At 39.2% G+C, this 22,572-nt stretch overlaps 1 protein-coding gene across 4 annotated transcripts in view; it reads left to right on the top strand.

Annotated features, from left to right (window-relative positions):
- znf469 (zinc finger protein 469) overlaps positions 1-14,095 on the top strand; it is a 359,871-nt gene extending 345,776 nt beyond the window's left edge. For all 4 annotated transcript variants that reach the window (XM_065292186.2, XM_065292187.2, XM_065292185.2 and 1 more), the window contains one exon: positions 1,465-14,095. In XM_065292186.2, the coding sequence (XP_065148258.1) occupies positions 1,632-12,962 (11,331 nt within the window). In that variant the 5' untranslated portion in view covers positions 1,465-1,631 and the 3' untranslated portion in view covers positions 12,963-14,095. The remainder of the gene's footprint in view (positions 1-1,464) is intronic.
- The last annotated feature ends 8,477 nt before the right edge of the window (positions 14,096-22,572 follow it).

Below are 22,572 nucleotides of genomic sequence, written 5' to 3'. Positions count from 1 at the left end.
AAACCTTTAAGAAGTGTGCCACTGAACACAGGCGTGTAGAAAATGTAACTGTGCAGTTTAACAGTGGCTTTAATGTTGTACTGTTACAGAATCATGGGAAGTAAAGATCCTTTAAGCTCGCTGATCATTTTAATGAATGCTATACATGTAATTTCCCCATCATGCACTCCTACTGTAATGTAGCTGATAACTAGCTGATGATCCTGAAGCAGTCACAATTACAGATTACATTTTCAGTTGTTTAAAAGAATTTGCAAATGCCTCTTCTTTTACAGTCTTCAAAACTCTCTATTTAAAGGAACCTATATCTATGAAATGGCAAAGACTGATATGCTCAGACAAGAGAAGCTAACTTTAAACAAATGCTTTCTTGGGATGGAATCAGTGGAGAAAGATTGATTTACATTGTCTATCATTTCCAAGACTCTTTGCCAATACTGTAGGATACTAACATAAGTGGCTCAAAGAGTCACTGTGTATACGTGTGACTCTTTGACAGAGTGCCTTAGGGATCTGTACTCGGTCCAGGTATGTTAGTGCCACACCTTTATCAGTCATGCTGTCATACTTTCCTAGTGAAATATTTACTTACATTTAAAGTTATGAATTGCACGTCTGTCAAAATGTGCAATTTGCACTGAAAAGATCTAATACGTAGTTTACATGTTTTAAAAACGAGTCATAGCAAAGCTCTCATACCTGGCCACTTTACTAAAAGACAAGGCCAGAACTTTAGCCTGTGGCCATGTCAAGGATACACAAGTTGACTCTATTGACTAAACGTGTATTAAATTTGACAGTAAAGTTATTGAAGAAGAAATCTGTGCAAGAAGCTGGGATGTCTTTGCATCTAATATAGTTGAATTAAATTTATTGTACTTATCCTCAAAGCACTGTTGAATTACAAAACTTGTTTGAATTGTAGCAGCAGTGCATAAAATGTGGACGTAAAGATAAAGGTTAGCGTGAGACTAAATGAAAGGGAGAAAGTGACAGCAAGCTGCCATTTCCCACAGGGTTTCTTTTCATATGACAGAGTTATGGTTGGTACTCTTTAATTTTTGGGCTTTACTATTCTATAATGTATACCAGGTCATATGTGCCACAGAGGAGAGTATCACAATCAGGTCAAGAATTTAGAAATCATTTCATCTCCAAAAGTTGGTTAAATACCCACTATTTGTGAATGGTGTAAAAAGAAATGCAATTCTGCCCTCTTAAGGTGAAAATTTGAATTTCTCCTAAAAATACCAAAAACATTGTGCAAATATGTTTTAAGTATATATTTTTTGCTTTTATATGTATAACGTTTTTAAAATAATTTTTCATGTGTGTAGTTTTTTTAATTAATGCAACATTTGTCCTTCTCCAGATCTTACACCATACTCTGCTATTGCTTTAAAACTTGTTATGCACAAAATCTAATTGACATTTATATTCTTATCCTCTCTCTTCTATTTCCAGAAGTTCAAGATGATGGATGATCATTCAATCATCAAGCAATGAAGAGATAAGAGAGAGGGAAATAATCCTGTTTCCAGAGGCCTATTGATTCTGACTGGAACATGATGTGTAGATGTCACAGCTTGCGCAGATAAGGACCAATATGCTGAACTAGCCACATCGGCATCATGACTGAAGAGACTAAACAGGCCTTGGCTGCCAAAGAGCTGGATAATGAGTCCAAACAGCAAGCTAAGACTGCTGTGGAGCACAAAAGCTTAAAAGAGTCCCCCGAGCACTTTCAAAATGTGAGTCTGGAGCCACAGGCAGTGAACAGTCTTGCTAAGTTTGCAGAAAAAGAGAGGGACAACACGCAGCAACGCGAGGCTGTTATTCGGCCACAGCAGGCTGGGAAGATTGATTTTAAGTCACTGCAGAATCATTCGTTCAATAGCAACAGGACGTGGCCTAGCGGCAAGGACAGCCCTCAGTCTCCAAGTGGCAAAAGTCGAAATAGAGATAAGAGTAGAAAGTCGGGAAAAGGAGAGCGTAGCAACCCACAGCAGCTTTACAGACTGAGTATTACTAATGCACGGCCAAATCCCACAATCGGGATAGCCTATCCCCAACAGAAAGTCTCACCTCCGAAAAAGATTGAGTCCAGCAGGGGCCCTGTCTCAGGCAGCTACAGGTTTCATGTGCCAAGTATTCCCGAGCGAGAGGCAGAGCTGCAGCAGGAGGACCTACAGTTCAGATGTTTTCAGGAGGGGTCCCCCAACCTTCCTTCTCAAAGCTATACCTCACAGGCAGTTGGCTCCACCACAGGTGGACCTACTCACCAGAATCCATCATCCACCCCACAGCAACACCAACAGAAACCCACCCCAATCGAGAACAGCACACAATCTGGCAATGAAAGTTTATTTCCTGACTTTCTAAGCGAAACAGACACATGGCAATCTCCAGATAGGACTTTTAGGAACACTAATTTTGGATCAACTTTACAAAAGCCAAACAACCTAATGGACTTAAACAAGGCCAATGGTGGTTTTATGCCTTTGCCATTTCATTATGGATACCCATTGTTAGAAGAGTCAGCCTCAGATTCTTTTTCCTGTGATCAAAATACCCAGCCTCAGGACTACACTGATGTTTCTCTTACCCCTAACCAGGTTTCCCATTCTTTTTCCTTCAAGTCCTCTTCCGAGGGTCTGGAGGTCATGCAAGCTAGCACACAGTTTGGTAATGACCCAGCAGAGGACAGACAATTATACACATCACATACTAAACCACCCCAGTACATGCAGAGCACACATGGTGTGTCGTCTTCTCTCCCCACCAATGACGAGGGCTCAGTTTCATGTAATCGTCAATCAGATCAGACCAAGAGTGTTCCAGATAAATCAGATTCTTTTAATCTGACAGACAGTCGAGACACAGACCTTGCAGTAAGTGGTAAAATAGGCTGCCATCATAAAAATGGCACCACCAGCCAAAGAGTTCTTATTCAAGGTAGTGTTCATCACATTAGAAATATTGCACAAGGGTCTAGTTCCCAGTTACACGTCATCAGTCCTCCACATAATGGTGTTCAAATTGGTTCAGTGCCTCTTGACAAAAGTGTCAGTAAACACCACAGCAAGGTTTCTCAACCATGGGAGGGACCAAACAAATCCTTTCCACCACCACTCATAGACCCCAACTCCATACCTTACCCTTATCATTACCAACCTTCACCAGAACAAAGACAAAGCACTGGCATTAATGGCCGTATGCCATGGCAGCAAATACACTTTACAACTGCCTTGCCTAACCAAAACAGAATCGATCTTTCCAGGCAAATGAGCAATCAACAGCTCACATTTTTGATAGGCTCATCAGACTGGCAAGATGACAGTAAGCCACACAAAAGCAGCAACCAGAAAGGTTCTAACAACATTATTAACAAAACAACAAATGAGGGCTTCTCAAACCAAAGGCAAGACAGTGTCAAGCAAAGTTGCAACACAATTCCACCCAGTCATTTTACAAATAAGATTGAAACAAATCAAGGTCAGGTGGGCGATGCCAAAAATAAGTCATTATATTTTGGTATTAATCACTCAATACCTGTGACATCAAGAATCTGTAGCTACCCCCCATTACATGTACCACCAGTAGGGCTGAGGATGGTATCCCCATATGACTCCCCTTCACATTCTCCTACTCAAAATCCAACCTCTAGCAGTACATGTTCTTCACTCTCCCCAACTTCCACAAACTCTGTCAGCAGTAATCCTGAAGACAACCAAAAGGTTTTATCACCTCAGTTTTATCACCAGCAACATGATAAAGCACTGATATCATCCAGTAACCTGAACACCAGCCAGCATCATTACCATTCAGAAGCTTCTACAGGGCTGCACTACAAACAAGAAAGGACCAAAGAGAACATTTTCATACCAAATAGCCGACACTCAAAGGTCAGCATGGAAAATGGAAAGGGCTGTTTAGACACCTACAGAACAGACCATCATCCCCCACCTCCATACTCTGCTCACCAACTACTCAACACGTCATTAGCCACAGCAAATCTTGACCAACTGGATGTGCTTTTGACATGTAAGCAATGTGATCAGAATTTCAACAACCTTGCATCTTTTCTTGACCATAAGCAATACTGTGGACAGCATGCGTTTGCACAAAATGACTTAAAAGATGTGCAAAAAGTGGAGGACACAAAGAAATTTCAGACAGACCACACAAAAGCTATATCATCTGGATCTAGTTATGCAATTTTACGGAGTTCTTCAGATTTGCATCTGTCTCTGCTTGGACTGAACAAGAATGGGGAAATAGTGCCAGATCATGAAACAAAAGGAGATATAAAAGATGATCCAATGAAACTGATGCTACCATCTGCACCTCTGCCTGATTTAGAGATGGAAGATCCTAAACTGGATAGCCTTATAACAGAGGCTTTAAATGGGCTAGCTTATCAGTCAGACAATGCAGAGATTGATAGCAGCTTTATTGATGCATTTGCTGATGATGACCTCACCACTACCAAATGCACATCAACAAGACAGACTCTGACATCCAAAGACTCCACAGTGTTTGATGGGAGAACAAACAATGAATTAACATCCAAAGGTCATGACAAGTATCCATTTGATTCAGACTTAAACAGCTTTGCTACTGACAGCAAACAAACAAATAGTTTAAAAGAACACCAGCAAGAGTCAATGCAAAATAAGGACTGCCTTAAAATGGAAACTTCTCCATCCCAGTCACAAGAGTCCAACAGACAAATTGAGTGGGAAACAAAAAAGTCAGAACAAAATGAACAGGGGAATGACTACGGATCTAATTACCTTTTATCAAGCAAGTTCTCTGCAAGATGTGGGCTTAAAAGCTTGCAAAGCAGTGCAGCATTGGTTAAAACAGCATGTCCCAGATCCACATCTGCCACCAAAAGCCCAACAGCCCTCAAACCAACAGCAACTGAGGGAAAACGAAAAAGAAGTAGTGGTGGAAGCTGGAGCAAAGAACTTATTCACAAAATTGTTCAACAAAAGAACAAGTTGCACAAGCTCCATGTGAAGGGCACTAAAAACATGCAATTTTCACTTGTGATGGAAAGAGTGACTCCTGCAGTTCAGACCCCCACTTTCCGGGAGTATGACTATGTTTCAGACTCCGATGAGGAGTGTGAGCCTGTGAAGATTGCCAGTCAGGGGCGCCTTAGTCAGAGCATTCGATGCAAGTACACCTACACTAAAGAGTGCAAGGGAAGGATTCGTGCCGACAGGAGCCGGGAAAATTCATGGAAACAAAACAAAAATGAGTGTTTTGAAGCTAAGAAAGCTCTGGACACCTCTCCACTGATGCAAGAAACTCCTGGTCACCATAGGCTTCGAAGACGGAGCAGTAGGTCTTCTACAAGCAGTGAACTGAGCACATCTATAAGTATCTGCAGCGATAGCATGAGCAGCCCCAAAAGTACTGATCATACAGATTCAGACTCTGAGAAAAGAATGGAAGTACAGAGGAAAGATCAGAACTGTCTTCAGCACAATGGGTATGAGGAATCTCCACCAAGAATACGGAAAGAGTCTAGCACATCACTGGCTTTGACATTCACAAAAAATACCAAAAGGTACAGCACTGATAAAATATTACTCACTGAACACAAGGACAGTTTCACTACTTCAAAATGTTCAAGCATTATCTGTAAGACTGAAGAGACTGCATCTGAACATACATTGACCAAAAGCACTGTCAGCCTCGCAAGATTCAAAACGACCACAGTGGAAATAGAGGAAAAAGGGGACCACTATGGATTTGAAACAGGAATTCTTTCCACCACAGAAGAGCCATTTCAAAAAGATTATCCAAAAAATATCACATCACCCAGAGGATCTAGTGTAACGCTGAATCCAATAGAAACCACCAACAACACAGAATCTAGCCATGTTTTCAAACTCAAAAAAGATGTTGCTACATCAAAGGATAAATCCCACAAAAAGAAAACAAACTGTTCTGAATCCTCAGGAGCTATTTTTGACAAAACTAGCAATGACAACTCATCTAGTGAAGAAGCCAAGAGAAGCTCAGATGATCCATTCTCTGAACCCTCAACTCTTTGCAGTTCACTCGTTGACAACATCTGTTTATCACCTTCTAAAATCCATGATGATTCAACACAGAAGGATGTGCATTGTCTTATGCCTTTAGATCATGAACAAAGTCTTATGAAGTCACCACTTTCTTTTGACACAACATCCATGTTTGGGGACCTTTCAGTGGGAGGTTTTGAGAACAATCTTTATCCAGATATTCAGCTTGCCAAAGAAAGCTATAGTCCTTCAGAAACAACAGCAGATAAGAAGGAACTGTTTGAATCATCATTCTCACCATTCTTGGAACGAAGGGACTGGAATCTGATGGTTGATGTTACTCCTGTGCTACCAGAGGAGATTTCTCAGTACAAAGATGACTCCGACTCAAACGAGAATAAGACCAATTTTAACCACATACCCTTTTCTTTGCCAGAGAAATTGATAGACTACAATCAAAACATCAACAGCAGTGTGTCGGTTGATGATCTGGAAATAAAAAGGATTGTTACAGAGCTTGAGAGTCAGCTCCAAACAGCCAAGCTGAGCAGCCCTCCACCATTAGACAGTGAGCTACCTAAACAGTTGACCATGAGCAAATTCTCTCCACTGAGACTCGACCTTGAAAGTGAAGATGAAAACAGCAGCTTGGAGATGAATTGTTCTTCAGAGACTTTACCAACTGCTGCAACTGTTGATTCTCATTCAGCACTATTCCCAGATCCAGATTTGCCGTGGACAAGCCCTATCCAGTTTGAATTAATGTGTGGACAGCAAGGCCTTCATACTCCAACTCATTCCTCTGCTATCAACACACCAATTGATTCAGGACACAGTGATATGGATTTAAAAGACAACACAGAGCTCACAGATTCAAACATAGAAAATTGTACAGCTCTTCATCTAGAGGAGAAAACTGAGAACAAGTTCTTGGACCCTTCCACAAGCAAGTCAGAAGAGATGCTAGAAGATGAAATGTACACAGAAAATCTGATGAAAAGCCTGGAAGTGATCTCAGATTCTTTATCCTCTGGATTTACATCACCTCATTTATCTCCAAATCAAGAGTGTGGGGTTCTATTGGAAAACGAAAAACAAGACATTGAACTTTCAGAATGCACTGATGAATCTGAAAAAGTGGAAACAAGGAACTCAGAAGCAGAGTTGTCAAAGTCCTTAACATTTTCAGGCAAACTAGAAGAGTCACTAACCAGTGATGCTGCTGGATCAAAATCAGACAATGAAACAAAAGCCAGACTTGATGAGAGTAGTAATGTCACTCTTCATAATGAAGAATTAGTAGTTAATGAACAACAGCTTGCTAAGAGCTCCTTTGAGAGTCTTCAAACTAAATGCTTTGTGGGCTCATCAAACGAAATTGACACTGAGAAGTCTGTAGCCTTCATTTATAAACACAACGATTGTGAGTCCTCTATCAGTCAAACTGAGAAAGCAGAGAGTGAATCACAGATTGATGTACAAGAGCCCATTGATTTTACACAAAGACTCCTCCCATCGTCCAAACTTTCAACATCCCAAGCCATACCAGAAGATGAAAACATTATGTGTTTCGAAGTAGGACAAAAATATGATGCTGAAGAGTCAGATCTAGCACAAAAACCTGTCTCTGGAGGGAATGAACATACATCTGACATAATAGGGGATACAACAGACAATCCCACTGATTTAAACATCCAGTTATCACTTTCAAGTATCACGTCTCCTTGCAGTGAAGGCCATTTGTCAACACATTACCAATACAGTGGATTTTGTGAAAAAAATACAAAACAGATGGCTTCTCCTAAACATCTTTCTGTGGTCCAAGATAATCATGACTGTACAAGCAGTGTGCAAAGTGCCACGTCTGATATCGCATTGTTTCCAGTGCAATCATGTGAAGAGATTAAACAAAAGAACACTGAACAGAGTCCTCTAACCATGAATCAGCTCCCAGACTTTTCTAGCAACTCTGTCCAAAACTCTTCTGAGACAAGAGGTAACACTTCACTTCCAGGTGGTTTGAATGATTTTAGCACAGTTGGCCCTGAACTAAATGAAAACAGACCAACAGCAGAAAAGAAATACTCAGAAAACATGAATATTGATAGGTCAGTATCAGTAGATACTTTTGATTCCCCAGCAACAGGGTTTATGCCCCATTTAGGAGAAATCACTGAAAGTAAAATATCTAGCCCTGGAACGCTGTTAGCTGTGGACAGCATCTCAAAACACCATTTAAGTGATAATTCTGTGCCTTCTGAGGTATTGGATGGATCTCAAGATAAGTGTGCATTGTATAGTCTGAAACTAAGTCCTCTGAATTACAGCGAAACATGTTTCAACAACTACAACTTCACCCCTGAATGTCTAAACAAAGGGGATGACCAATCAGATATAAAATCAAGCTCCACAGATAATTTCATTCTTAGTGCCTGTGCTCTCTCTCTTGAAAAACCATTGCCATCCAGCCCACCTTACAATCCAAATGAACACGAACCAAATATTCAAGGCCACCTGATTGGACTTGACATACCTGATATCTCTATTAATGACAATATCAATCACAATGACATTAAATATTCAGGTATTACAGCTACCTGCAGTAGCTTTATTGATGAAGCCAGTCAAGTTGACCATGCACAGCACACAAATCTTCATCAAAATGACATGAATGGTAGCCATGTTCCATTTGAAAGAGTTGATTTTATAGATATGCACCTCAGCCTTTTGAAGAAAGCAGATTATGAAAAGCTGGACAGTCAGGTGATCCCCAATGACCATGATGTATCATTGAGATCTACTATGCTGGATAAGGAGACAAAACCAACATCCACTGATCTTACATGTCCACCTGTTCAAGATAAAGGACAATGTTTAAAGCAAACCGAGACACAAACCTCACCTAAAAAGGGCAGTACACAGAATGCAGTTCAAGGAAAATTTCAATGTGAAATATGTGAAATGTTCTTTCGTACGCTACCTGGACTTAAAAGACACAAAGCCATGAAGCATGTAGTGAAGACAGAAGGGGCTTCACCCACTGAAAATATAAATATGAGCAATGATGTATTCATGCCTATATACACACACCCAATGGATAAGGTGCAAAAAGAGAGCATAGATGTAATGGGTCCAGCAGCTCTTCCGAATCCAAATATAAGTGAAATCTCAGTTGGACAAGAACAGCATGTAGATACACCTTTGTTGTTTGAAGGAATTACAAGTGATGTTGGTATGTCAAACATCCCAGGAAATCATGATCTAAATCAGGCAACCACTGTAAATGAAAAAGCAACTAATAGTAACACAGCTAAGCATAACAATATGGACATCAGCAGTGAAATGTTTGCTTCAAAAATGGTAAAGCAAGACACATTTTCAGATGAAATGCTTAATATACTTAAAACAGATATATTGCAGGCTATCACTCCAAATTTTCCCTCAATGGTGCAACAAAACTGTCCAACGCTACTTGAAAAGCAGAGCCTTAAAAGCAGTCACAGGTATCAGGAAGTCAAAGTGAACGAAGAAAAGACAGACATGAAACCTGTCACCACTAAACAGCAAAAGTTATATGATGATGATGATGATGTGACAACATATCCTAAAAATGTTCACTCAGAAGCTATCCATTATCCATCTGAGGATTCAGTCAATATTAAGTGTGAGAACACCTGTTCTAGAGAGGACAGCCACACACTTATTGATACTTCTGGACTTGAACCTGATCTAAAGGCTTTATTTGATGATGAGAGCACTTTTTCTCAATTATTTCCTAGAAACGATGATAGGAAAAGGAAGAAATGTGCAAGAGTCTATGGCAAAAGTAACAAAAAGCAAAAACTGTCCTGTTTAGCTTTAGACTATCATCCCACTAATGTCTTTACTGATAAATGTGAGGTGTCTAAAGAGGACAAGATGGGCCGAATTTTTTCCAATGATACAAATGACCACTGTGAATACGAAACCATATCAATTGATGATGCCAACATGCTCGAGATGTGTCACAAAAGCTCAGCGCAAAGTTCAACAGAAAGTCCACGTCACTCAAAAGATGACCTAATGGATCATCAGGCTAGCTATGAGGAAAATGCAGAAATTAGAGAATTCCTAAGTGAGACTGAGGAGATAATTACACAACCCATACTGCCTCAGGATGAATCACAAGGTACAGTCATAGAGAACACACTGTCCTCTGTTCCTCAACAAGACTGTAAACCAGAAGTTTCTTCTTCGGCTTGCCCTCTCCAACTTGTCTGTGCCCAAGAAAATGCCTCTCACTCCCCAAACATCGAGATCCCGAACATCAATGATGCTTCAGCTTCAATTCAGCTTCCTGTACCATTTTTTGAGCCTGGAAGAGAAATACCAATAGTTGAGACTATTGCAAGTGCTGAGTTGATAGACCCTGCACAACCCGAGCAAAAGCCTATTGAGCGAAAGTGTAGGAAACGCATTGAACCTGGACTGAAACCCAAGGATAAGCAGTATAAATGCAAAGTCTGTTTCACATGGTTTCTCACCTTAGGTGAGCTGGATTTTCACAAGCTTTCTCACAATCCATCGCCTCCCCCGACGTGCTATATGTGCGTCCAGCGGAAATTTAGCTCCCGTGAACAACTTCGAGACCATCTCAGGGAGAAACACGCCAAGAACAAAGCAGGTGTTTGGACTTGTGGCATGTGCTTGAAAGAAATCTCTGATGTCTGGATGTACAATGAACATCTGCGTGAGCATGCCACACAATTTGCACGAAGAGGGCAGTCACAGAGTTCCATCCTAGACATGCCTGGGTGTTTTATGCAGGAAAATGCAGTGAAGAATTTTATATCTTCAATAATGCAACATCGATCCAGCAGACTTGCAAAAGCAGACAACTGTAAACAACCATCTAAAGAGGAGAAAAGACATTCCTTGGATGTTAATAACCAAGAGCCAAAGAATACAGAGGAGTTTGACTCCACAGCTCTAAAGAATAAGTTAACTATTGGGGTAGGAGGTAAACACTGCGCACTGACAACACTCGAGGTTTTACCAAAATCAGAAACCTCTTCAAAAAATGTTGACATGCATCCTAATTGCAAAGACCCTTCAAGGGATTGTCACCACTGTGGCAAGCAGTTTCCAAAGCCTTTTAAGCTTCAGCGTCACTTGGTTGTTCACAGCTTGCAAAAGATTTTCCTATGTCACAAATGTCCAGTGTCTTACCAGGAGGTCAAAGAGCTTAAAGATCACCTGAAAAATGAGCACGAGGACACAGACGAGCTAGACTCAAAGCACACTACACTTTATACTTGTGAGCTTTGTGCTGATGTCATGCATGTTATCAAGAAGTCCTTTATATGCAGTACCTGCAACTACACCTTTTCCAAAAAGGAACAGTTTGATCGCCACATGGAGAAACACCTTGCTGGAGGGAACAAGATATTTAAATTCAAGGGAGTTGTAAGACCAAGCAAGCCTTTTAGTTCAAGAGATGATAAACTGGACATGCCACCAAGCAAGAAAAGAAAGACAACGGAAAGCAACTCAGACAATGTCATTGTTGGCACAATGACACTCAATTTAAACAAGAGTACTGACGTGCAAGGTACAAAATCAGTTTTACCCATCATAGATGACACTCTACAGCATAGTTTGGATGAGCTTTCTACCGAGACAAATACCAGTGTGAAAATCGAAGATGTTGCTGATGACTTCCTTGAGGTTGCCAGGAATATTACACAGTGTCTTGTGCAGAAAGATTCTACTGAACAGACTCTTTCCACAGCCGAGCTAAAGGAAGAGGAAAGTACTGACTCTGTTCAAGTGTGTGAGACTAGCAAGGTTCATACAATTGATAAAGGAGCTTTGACAGAGATCTGTGATGTTAAAATAGAAGATGACTGTTGTGCAATTCCAACAACATTGTTGGTTTCAGAGAATCACATAATTGAGAAAAATATCAAACACAACAAAGAGACAGTGGAGAAAAATTCAACAGTAAGCCTTGAAAAGACAACTGAAAATACGGAAATAAATGATCCAGTCTCCAGGCAAGCGAACATAATCCTGCCAAATCAAGGCATACAAGGACTCTCATCTTGCAATGACTTTGACCTCTCATCTGTGAAGCAGTCTTCAAGTGAGACAAAGCAATTAAAGCAAGATGAAACAATCAAAGAGTCATCCTATAAGAGAAATGAGAACAAACAAGATGTTGCCAATGAACAGCAAACTATCGGTCTGGTTAAGCACATGACTGTAGTCAGGTTTGAGGAAAATCTGAAACAAAGTCTTGAAAATAATCCAAAGTGCCTTAGTACCACTGACGGTGCACTCAATAATTTTCGTCACACCAACATCGCTCAAAGCTCAACTACGAGTGAAGACAAGGACTCGACCAAACAACAGAAGAGGAGGAAAGAATTAAAGCCATCCCCAACTGCAAGGGAAAATCTTGGCATTGACCCGAGGTTCAAAAAGAAGTTCAGACCCAACAGGTGTGAAAATATAGATGGACAAAGAAAAACAGATCTTCCCAATGACTATCCAGTGCTTACATCTGTAAAGGATGACACGGTCAGCAACAAAATGATCTCCAAGAACAAAATGGCGTCTTCTAATCTTGGCCTTCAATTAAAGAAAAGTTCTGTAGACAGTTTTTCACCTAAAAAGGTGGAGATTGTACGTCACTTCAATGGGGATTACAAAAGCAAAAAGAACATTTCTGGGAGACCCATTCATAGCCCTTCTTCCAGGATGTCCACCATTAACAATTCAGCTAATAAATCACGGCCCAAACCAGGGGTCAGATCCATCGAGACTCAGTCGTATCGTACTGCAGAGTCCCAAAACAACCTCCTCAGTCAGCTGTTCGGCCAAAGACTGACTAGCTTTAAAATTCCTTTAAGGAAGGACACTTCTGAATCTATTAATTAAGGATTTAATGGATGCTATCAATGAGGAGATCATATTAAGTTATCCACTAGGCATGCGATTGGGGCGGTTTATTCATGAGACTAGGATTGTATGGCCCTCCTCTGTGAAATAATTTAACTCCTTGTTTTGTCACTTTATTGCATTCCTCTTGTAAATGTGTATTTACATATATGTGAAGACCAACAACAAAATTTATGAACATAATTTGTTGGTTACAAATAAGTTTATTTTCTCTATTTTATAGCTGAACATTATCTCTAAGAGACTTTATTTCATAACAGCAAAGAAAAGGATGTTTGGAAAAAGTTTACTTGAAAATGAACTGAGAATATTTGTTTTCCAAATAATGCATGACACTTTTACATTACACAATGTTTTCCTAGCAACAGGACCAAAGGACATCCCAAGTCTGGTTCATGCCAGTGTGCCTTTTTTATATGCTTCAGAGAAATACTCATACTTTCATAATACTCTTTTACTTTACTGTATTGCAGAGACACTCATTAGTATTAGCTTTTGTATCAACACTAATTGGTGCTATATAATTTTATTTTATTATTATTTGTGTAATGTGAACACAATGTCTTATAACTGAAGGGAACATGTAGCAATTAATAATCAAATCATTGCTGGTACTCAGCAGTTATGGAGCAAATGACAAAAAACATTACTGTGTACAGGTCAATTACAAGAAATGGCTCATTTGTGTCCTAATTTGAGCTTTTCGGAGGAGGGCAGAGAAATAGCCTTTTGTTTTACAAACTGCATTTTGTTCGATTTCATCTAAATATGAACTCAGGTGCTAAGACAATTATTGCGCATGAAACCCTTAGGAATTTTTCCCATGCACTGATGTTTTCATATACAAACCCCACACATGGTCATCTATGTCCCACAGCTTTTTTTTATAATTCCTATTTACAAGAACAAAAGGTGCTTTGTATGTTTATATGTATCGTATATTGTATAATATTGTAGGTAGATTATTTTCCAGTGCAATGACTCAAAGATCTATTTTAATAATGTGCAAAAGATGAAGAGTAAAGATAGGAAAATTTTGAGTCTATACTGAAGGCTCCTGAGGGGATTACAAGTGCATCATATAAATTTGGTTATTAAATTTTTTGCATTGACCCTTCGGTTTCTTTGTCTTTAATTATGGTCTTGTGTTTTATTTTAACCAGTCCACAGCATGAACTATATGCTCAAGAGAGTAATAACTGTAACGATTATTTACCAAGAAATATCTTGTCATTTTGCAAAATAAAATGTAAAATGATCTGTGTGCAGCATGTGTGATAAACAATCTAAACAGAGACTTTGAGAACACAGCTTTGATGTTTTAATCAGTCAACATCTGCACTGTAGCATATAAATTCACATGGAATGATCACTCTAAGATGACATCACAGTTAAAAGGTGAAGATCACAATGGCATCAAAGGGTGATACCCCTGATGTTTGAGACAGCAGAAATTGACAGCTTTGATCAAGAAATAGACATAGTCTTTAAACAACAAATATGAAGGTATTTGCAGTGTGGTCCAAAGTGTAAAGTGTCTTCTTAATACATTTCATTACAGATTAAATTAAACCAGAATTTACATAATGTTAAGTTGAATTGGGAAAAGCTCAGGGCTAATTTGTACGTATGAATTCGTACGAAGTGATTCATACAAAAACATATGATTATAATAAAAAACAATAATGAAACCCCATCCCTAACCCAATCTCAAGGAAATTTGTGTAATAGTCACAAAATTTTTTATTAATGCGGCACGACTTTCTGAATTGTGTAATTTTATAATTTGTAATCTCATTGTTTTGTCCTTTTTTTATCATTGTCGCTTGGGGTTAGAATCACTTTCTGCGACATCCTAACCTCAAAGGTACATATTGTTACCCCATAAATCAGGGGTGGGCATTCCTGGAAGGCCACTGTCCTGCAAAGTTTAGCTTCAACCCTAATCAAACACACCTGAAAAATCAATTCAAAGGCTGCAGGATGACTTGGAAATTACTTAGGTGTGTTTGATTAGGGTTGAAGCTAAACTTCGCAGGACAGTGGCCCTTAACGTTGGATTTTGGTCGGAATCTGATGTTGGATTAACGTGGATTTTTGTCGGAATCTGACGTTGGATTAACGTTGGATTTTGGTCGGAATCTGACGTTGGATTATCGTTGGATTTTGGTCGGAATCTGACGTTGGAATAAGGTTGGATTTTGGTCTGAATCTGACGATAGATTAACGTTGGATTTTGGTTGGAATCTGACATTGGATTAACGTTGGATTTTGGTCGGAATCTGACAGTGGATTTTGGTCGGAATCTGACTTTGGAATAACGTTGGATTTTGGTCGGAATCTGACAGTGGATTTTGGTCGGAATCTGACTTTGGAATAACATTCGATTTTGGTCGGAATCTGACGTTGGATAAACGTTGGATTTTGGTCAGAATCTGACGTTGGAATAACGTTGGATTTTGGACGGAATCTGACGTTGGATTTTGAACAGAATCTGACGTTGGAATAACGTTGGATTTTGGTTGGAATCTGACGTTGGAATAACGTTGGATTTTGGTTGGAATCTGACGTTGGAATAACGTTGGATTTTGGTTGGATCTGACGTTGGAATAACGTTGGATTTTGGTCGGAATCTGACGTTGGAATAACATTGGATTTTGGTTGGATCTGACGTTGGAATAACGTTGGATTTTGGTCGGAATCTGACGTTGGAATAACATTGGATTTTGGTTGAAATCTGATGTTGGAAAACCTTGGATTTTGGGATTTTAAAGAGTAAGCACATTAAGCGTTATTGACTCGTATGAGGGGCGTCTTAAGCACAAACACACACTCATTGTAACATATTGAATATAGCTATATACTAGGTTGTTTTAACTCATGGTTGGGTAAAATATAGACAAACCGAACAGCTAACCTATAACATTTCCATATTTAGCCCAGACATGGGTTGAAACAACCTAGTACACTGCCAATGGGGTAAACAAATATTTCTTACATTTTTCTTGAATTTAGTGATTAAGAAAAATGTTCAAGTTTGTTTTATGCACAAAATCAATAAATGTCATATTTTTGGTCTAAAAACTAGACTTATTTTCTTGGGTCGTTTTGCTTTTCAAGAAAAAGCATCTTAATTTAATAATTTTTAGATATTTTTATTGAAAAGAGACAAAAACACTAAGAACATTTTTCCTGAAAATCATTTTTTGCAGTAATTTAAACTAATTTAAACCCAACGGTTGGGTTTGTCCTTATTTTACCGAAAAAATTGTCAAAAATGCTCCATAGCTTTCGCTGGGGTGGTACTCTTTCAAACAGTTGCTCAATATGTACCTCAAAGGTACATATTGTTACCCCATAAATCATGTCATCAACACAAATAAATTAATAAAATATTTTGTAACTATAACACGACTTGCCGTGAGATAGGGTAGAATATTTTACATCATTGACAGGTTTTAACTATACTGCATGTTAAATCCCAGATTTTTAAAATAGTGATCTCACTTCTGGACCCCAGTGCATTTACATTATTGCGAAACATGGAAATAAGTGATGTTTTATTGCATTTCAATTCTCATTTTCCTTACTTCAGTAACACTCTCGGAAATAAAGGTACAAACGCTGTTATTACTGGGGTGGTACCCTTTCAAAAAGTACACCTTTGTACCTAAAGGGTGCATATTAAAGACACATATTGGTACCTCAAAGGTACATACACTTATCTGTTCCTAAATGGTACATATTTGGAACGTTTTAAGGGTACTGTCCCAGTGACAACATTTGTACAAATTTTTCCAACAGTGTTCAAACTATGACCTAATAAGCCCTTTTGTAAACATTTTTACAGCAGACGATTGCGAATCTGGTAAAAAAATAATGACGCAATAATCATCCAAAACAGCTTGGATGAAAAGTGAGTTTGGTCATTTTAATTATTGATTTTGTGAGAAGAAAAGTGAGTTGGTGGCAGGGAGACAGATTAATCTTCTTTGTAACCTAACCTGTTCATTTCAGGTTGATTTATCACTGTGTGTTTAGTGGCTTGTATCCCTACATGAGCCATTCTCACATTCACATAGGAATAAAAAGCCATAAGACACAACAGCTCTCTTGAGAGCCCAGCAATGAAGGATCCTTGGTGTCAACACATGTTAGCGGTACCTGGAAAAAGAAAGAAAGAGGAGACACAGGCTTGATAACTTCACTGGAAAACCTTAGTAGTGGTTAAAAAGAAAGACATGATAGTGTCTAATGTATAAATGTGCTGATCTCGGTGTCTTTCATAATGAATGTATAGACATTAAGAGCAAAGCAAGTTTATTAAAGGGATAGTTTACCCAAAAATAAAAATTCTGTCATCACCTTTATAAGATTTTGTTGATTGGATTTGACAAAATAGGAAATTTTGATAAATGATGGTAAGCACAGCACACAGTTAACAGTACCTATTGACTTCCATCGTATTTGTTTTTCCTACTATGGAAGACAATGGGAACCGTCAACAATTTATCAAAATATCTTCTTTTGTGATCAACAGAATAAAGAATGTCATACAAGTTTAGGTGAAACATGAATAAATGAACAAAACATTTTCATTTTCTGGTGAACTTTAATCAATACAAATGTCACTATGAGATACAAAGAAAGGCTTCTGTTGCCACAAACCCTACAATTGCTACCGATTAAACTTTTGCCCAAATCTGCCGTTAATCCCATAAATGCTAATGCTAATTGAATTATGCAAACAGTGATTAGTTAAATTATTCAAAGCAAATTTTACCACAACGCAAGGTGCTCATTAAGCCGCAATAACTGAATGCTAATGAAGGAATTTATATGCTAAAACGTGCCGCGAACGGTCAGGGTGGCCGATTTGCATTACTGTCTGTCAATCACTCGGCAAAACGGAAACTTTATTACATTTTCTCTCGCCGCCATTTGTTGGTGCCAAGCAATAATTCAGCGGCTTCTTGTCTCGGCTGTTCTGATCATTTCATCCGCTAGTGAAATCTCCTGGGAGACAGGACAGCTTTGCTCTTTGAAGTGGAGTGACATTATCACTGTGGCTGGCCCTGAAAATAGCATCAGTTTCGCCGTACTGCCACTCACGGAGGGCTGAAGATCAGGGCCAGATAGAAATGGGCGAACGGTCAGCGGTAATGACATGGAGTCTAAAGGGAACAGAGGCCATCTCCAATCTCACCTTTCAATCCCAGCATCCCCCAGTTCTCATTCAGCAGCGTATAGTGCCACTCACAGCTTTTGTCACTGATGGAAAATTACTGGGCATTCCATCACGTTGCCCCCATGTCAGAGATGGAGAGAGACAGCGGGGGAAAGAAAGTGATAAATGCGACTCTATTTGGATCAGGGAGAGCTGTCGGCTACGTGTTCCACCGCACAATATCTAATAGAAAAACGTCCTTTCGCTATTCATTTAGGATTCATTAAGGGGATAATACCAGGCTGCCATCTGTTTATGAGAGCAATCAGTAAAGATGAGGTGAGAGAAAAGGTTTCCCAGTGCTGGAATAACAGCGGGAGATCTTGCTGCGTTTTGTCAGAATTGAGGAATCGATAAAAGGAATCACAGTGAGCATCTGAGCAACAAATTATCATATTCCTGTACACAAGACAGCACTGTAAAACCTAACAGTTAACTTAACTCAAACCATTTAAGTAAACCGGTTGCATTAGATCATTTAAGTTTTAAAACACATAAATTTAAGTATTGTGAACTTGAGTCATGTGCAATTATGCACTTATATTTAAGTAGTGTGAACTTAAATATAAGTGCATAACTGCATATGACTCAATTTGTTTAAGTTCACAGTACTCAAATGCATGTGTTTAAAAATGAATGCAACCGGTTTACTTAAATGGTTTCAGTTGAGTTAACTTTTAGGTTTTATAGTGAGGTAGAGAAAAAACTAAATCACGTCAGCATTTTGCGGTTTTGCATTTATACTTAGACAAATTATAATTTTTATAAATTATAAACCAAAAACATCAACTTACTTTTTTTAAGAACGCTGTACTTATTATACACTATTATTACACAGCTTGTTGGAATGCTTGATTCTGATTGGCCATTCGTGACTTTTGCAGGTTTGTTATTCCCAGTTATATACCGGTGCTATTAAATGCTTGATTCTGATTGGCCAGTCGTGACTTTTGCAGGTTTGTTATTGCCAGTTATACCACGGGGCTGTTAAATGCTTCATTCTGATTGGCCAGTCGTGACATTTGCAGGTTTGTTATTCCCAGTTATACCACGGGGCTGTTAAATGCTTGATTCTGATTGGCCAGTCGTGACATTTGCAGGTTTGTTATTCCCAGTTATACCACGGTGCTGTTAAATGCATGATTCTGATTGGCCAGTCGTGACATTTGTAGGTTTGTTATTTTCAGTTATACCACGGGGCTGTTAAATACTTGATTCTGATTGGCCAGTCGTGACATTTGCAGGTTTGTTATTCCCAGTTATACCACGGGGCTGTTAAATGCTTGATTCTGATTGGCCAGTTGTGACATAAGCAGGTTTGTTATTCCCAGTTATACCACGTTGCTGTTAAATGCATGATTCTGATTGGCCATTCGTGACTTTTGCAGGTTTGTTATTCCCAGTTATACCACGGGGCTGTTAAATGCTTGATTCTGATTGGCCATTCGTGACTTTTGCAGGTTTGTTATTCCCAGTTATATACCGGTGCTATTAAATGCTTGATTCTGATTGGCCAGTCGTGACTTTTGCAGGTTTGTTATTCCCAGTTATACCACGGGGCTGTTAAATGCTTCATTCTGATTGGCCAGTCGTGACATTTGCAGGTTTGTTATTCCCAGTTATACCACGGGGCTGTTAAATGCTTGATTCTGATTGGCCAGTCGTGACTTTTGCAGGTTTGTTATTCCCAGTTATACCACGTTGCTGTTAAATGCATGATTCTGATTGGCCATTCGTGACTTTTGCAGGTTTGTTATTCCCAGTTATATACCGGTGCTATTAAATGCTTGATTCTGATTGGCCAGTCGTGACTTTTGCAGGTTTGTTATTCCAAGTTATACCACGGGGCTGTTAAATGCTTCATTCTGATTGGCCAGTCGTGACATTTGCAGGTTTGTTATTCCCAGTTATACCACGGGGCTGTTAAATGCTTGATTCTGATTGGCCAGTCGTGACATTTGCAGGTTTGTTATTCCCAGTTATACCACGTTGCTGTTAAATGCATGATTCTGATTGGCCATTCGTGACTTTTGCAGGTTTGTTATTCCCAGTTATATACCGGTGCTATTAAATGCTTGATTCTGATTGGCCAGTCGTGACTTTTGCAGGTTTGTTATTCCCAGTTATACCACGGGGCTGTTAAATGCTTCATTCTGATTGGCCAGTCGTGACATTTGCAGGTTTGTTATTCCCAGTTATACCACGGGGCTGTTAAATGCTTGATTCTGATTGGCCAGTCGTGACATTTGCAGGTTTGTTATTCCCAGTTATACCACGGTGCTGTTAAATGCATGATTCTAATTGGCCAGTCGTGACATTTGCAGGTTTGTTATTCCCAGTTATACCACGGGGCTGTTAAATACTTGATTCTGATTGGCCAGTCGTGACATTTGCAGGTTTGTTATTCCCAGTTATACCACGGGGCTGTTAAATGCTTGATTCTGATAGAGACAGAGCGCAGCGCGTCATAACCTGAAAACCACGCCCACCGGGGGGGAAAACAATCCAACAGTCTGCATTGACTTTGTATTGCGAGAGGCTGCCTCCTTGTCATTTCTGGCTTATAACAAAAAACCGAATAATGCCTAAAAGCTGCTGTGTGACAATATGTACAGCTAACAAGCCAAAGAACCCAGAAATAAGTTTTTATAAGCTGTCGACCTCAAAAAAACTAGCGTTTAAAGACACAAAAGTGGAAAACAGGCAACTTTTCATAGTACTCCTATTAGTAGAACTGCGTCCACTAGGGGGAAATGTAATCGGCGATCCACTTTTTTCTCCTTAAAGGTTGGGTTTTACTGCTCGACAGCTTATAAAAACTTATTTCTGGGTTCTTTGGCTTGTTAGCTGTACATATTGTCACACAGCAGCTTTTAGGCATTATTCGGTTTTTTGTTATAAGCCAGAAATGACAAGGAGGCAGCCTCTCGCAATACAAAGTCAATGGAGACGGTTGGATTGTTTTCCCCCCCGGTGGGCGTGTTTTTCAAATTTGCATAACTGCGCTCTGTCTCTATTGGCCAGCCGTGACATTTGCAGGTTTGTTATTCCCAGTTATACCACCGTGCTGTAAAATGCATGATTCTGATTGGCCAGTCGTGACTTTTGCAGGTTTATTATTCCCAGTTATACCACGGGGCTGTTAAATGCTTCATTCTGATTGGCCAGTCGTGACAGTTGCACGTTTGTTATTCCCAGTTATACCACGGGGCTGTTAAATGCTTGATTCTGATTGGCCATTCGTGACTTTTGCAGGTTTGTTATTACCAGTTATACCACGGTGCAATTAAATGCTTGATTCTGATTGGCCAGTCGTGACATTTGCAGGTTTGTTATTCCCAGTTATACCACGGTGCAATTAAATGCTTTATTCTGATTGGCCAGTTGTGAAATTTGCAGGTTTGTTATTCCCAGTTATACCACAGGGCTTTTAAATGCTTGATTCTGATTGGCCACTCGTGACATTTGCAGGTTTGTTATTCCCAGTTATATCACAGGGCTGTTGAATGCTTTATTCTGATTTGTTGATGTTTGATGGGTGTTGATAATTTTTCTGTAAAACGCACACCTTACCTGTCTTATAATAACCACCAGAGAAATGTCTTAGCAATTTTTGTGTTAACCGTGGTATAAGAGGAATAATTGACTCCGGTCCTATCAATTATTCGAAAATAATGCACACCCACGGTGCATTACCACTTTGGGGTGTGCATTATTTTCGAATTATTCAACGGCCCGTAGTCAATAACATAAAAACATAAAAACATAAAAAACGCTCAAAAATAATAACACACGGTAACCTGGATGCTGCAAGTCATTTCGACAGGTACAGTGTGATATTACAGAAAATTATATATAAATATGTATTTTAATAATATATATGACATTATATTTATAAATGATTACACCAAATAGTGTGTTTGTGACATCTATACACTTGTCTTATCTTAAAACCAAAAGTAAATGGGTTTTCCTCGCGGAAGGTCTGCATTTGTTCAAATCAAAATTTAATGCTGTTTAACGTATGTGGTAAATAGCGTGTAATAAATGGGATTATGTACAGACAGCCGGTTGTTATCGTGAAATAAGCCCCTTCAGTGTTGATATAAGATCACATTATCGGGACTTATGTCTGCAATAACAACCTGCTGCCTCTAGTCTTTTTAAAGCATAGATTATAATGTAAATTTTTACAATGCATTAATACAAATGCACTAAAAGTGTTTTCGTGTTTATAGCTCTACCCATCTAATCCTAGTTTTGTGAGTTTTAAATTCGCTGTCTGCATTAGGAGAAAGTGTTGGTCCCTAAACAGCCTGCGCAGTAAAACCTTTCCTCGCTATTTACTTACAGCTTTGAGGG

Source organism: Paramisgurnus dabryanus, chromosome 23, assembly GCF_030506205.2.
Source record: "Paramisgurnus dabryanus chromosome 23, PD_genome_1.1, whole genome shotgun sequence".
Classification (NCBI taxonomy): domain Eukaryota; kingdom Metazoa; phylum Chordata; class Actinopteri; order Cypriniformes; family Cobitidae; genus Paramisgurnus; species Paramisgurnus dabryanus.
This window is presented reverse-complemented; position numbering and strand designations above follow the sequence as displayed.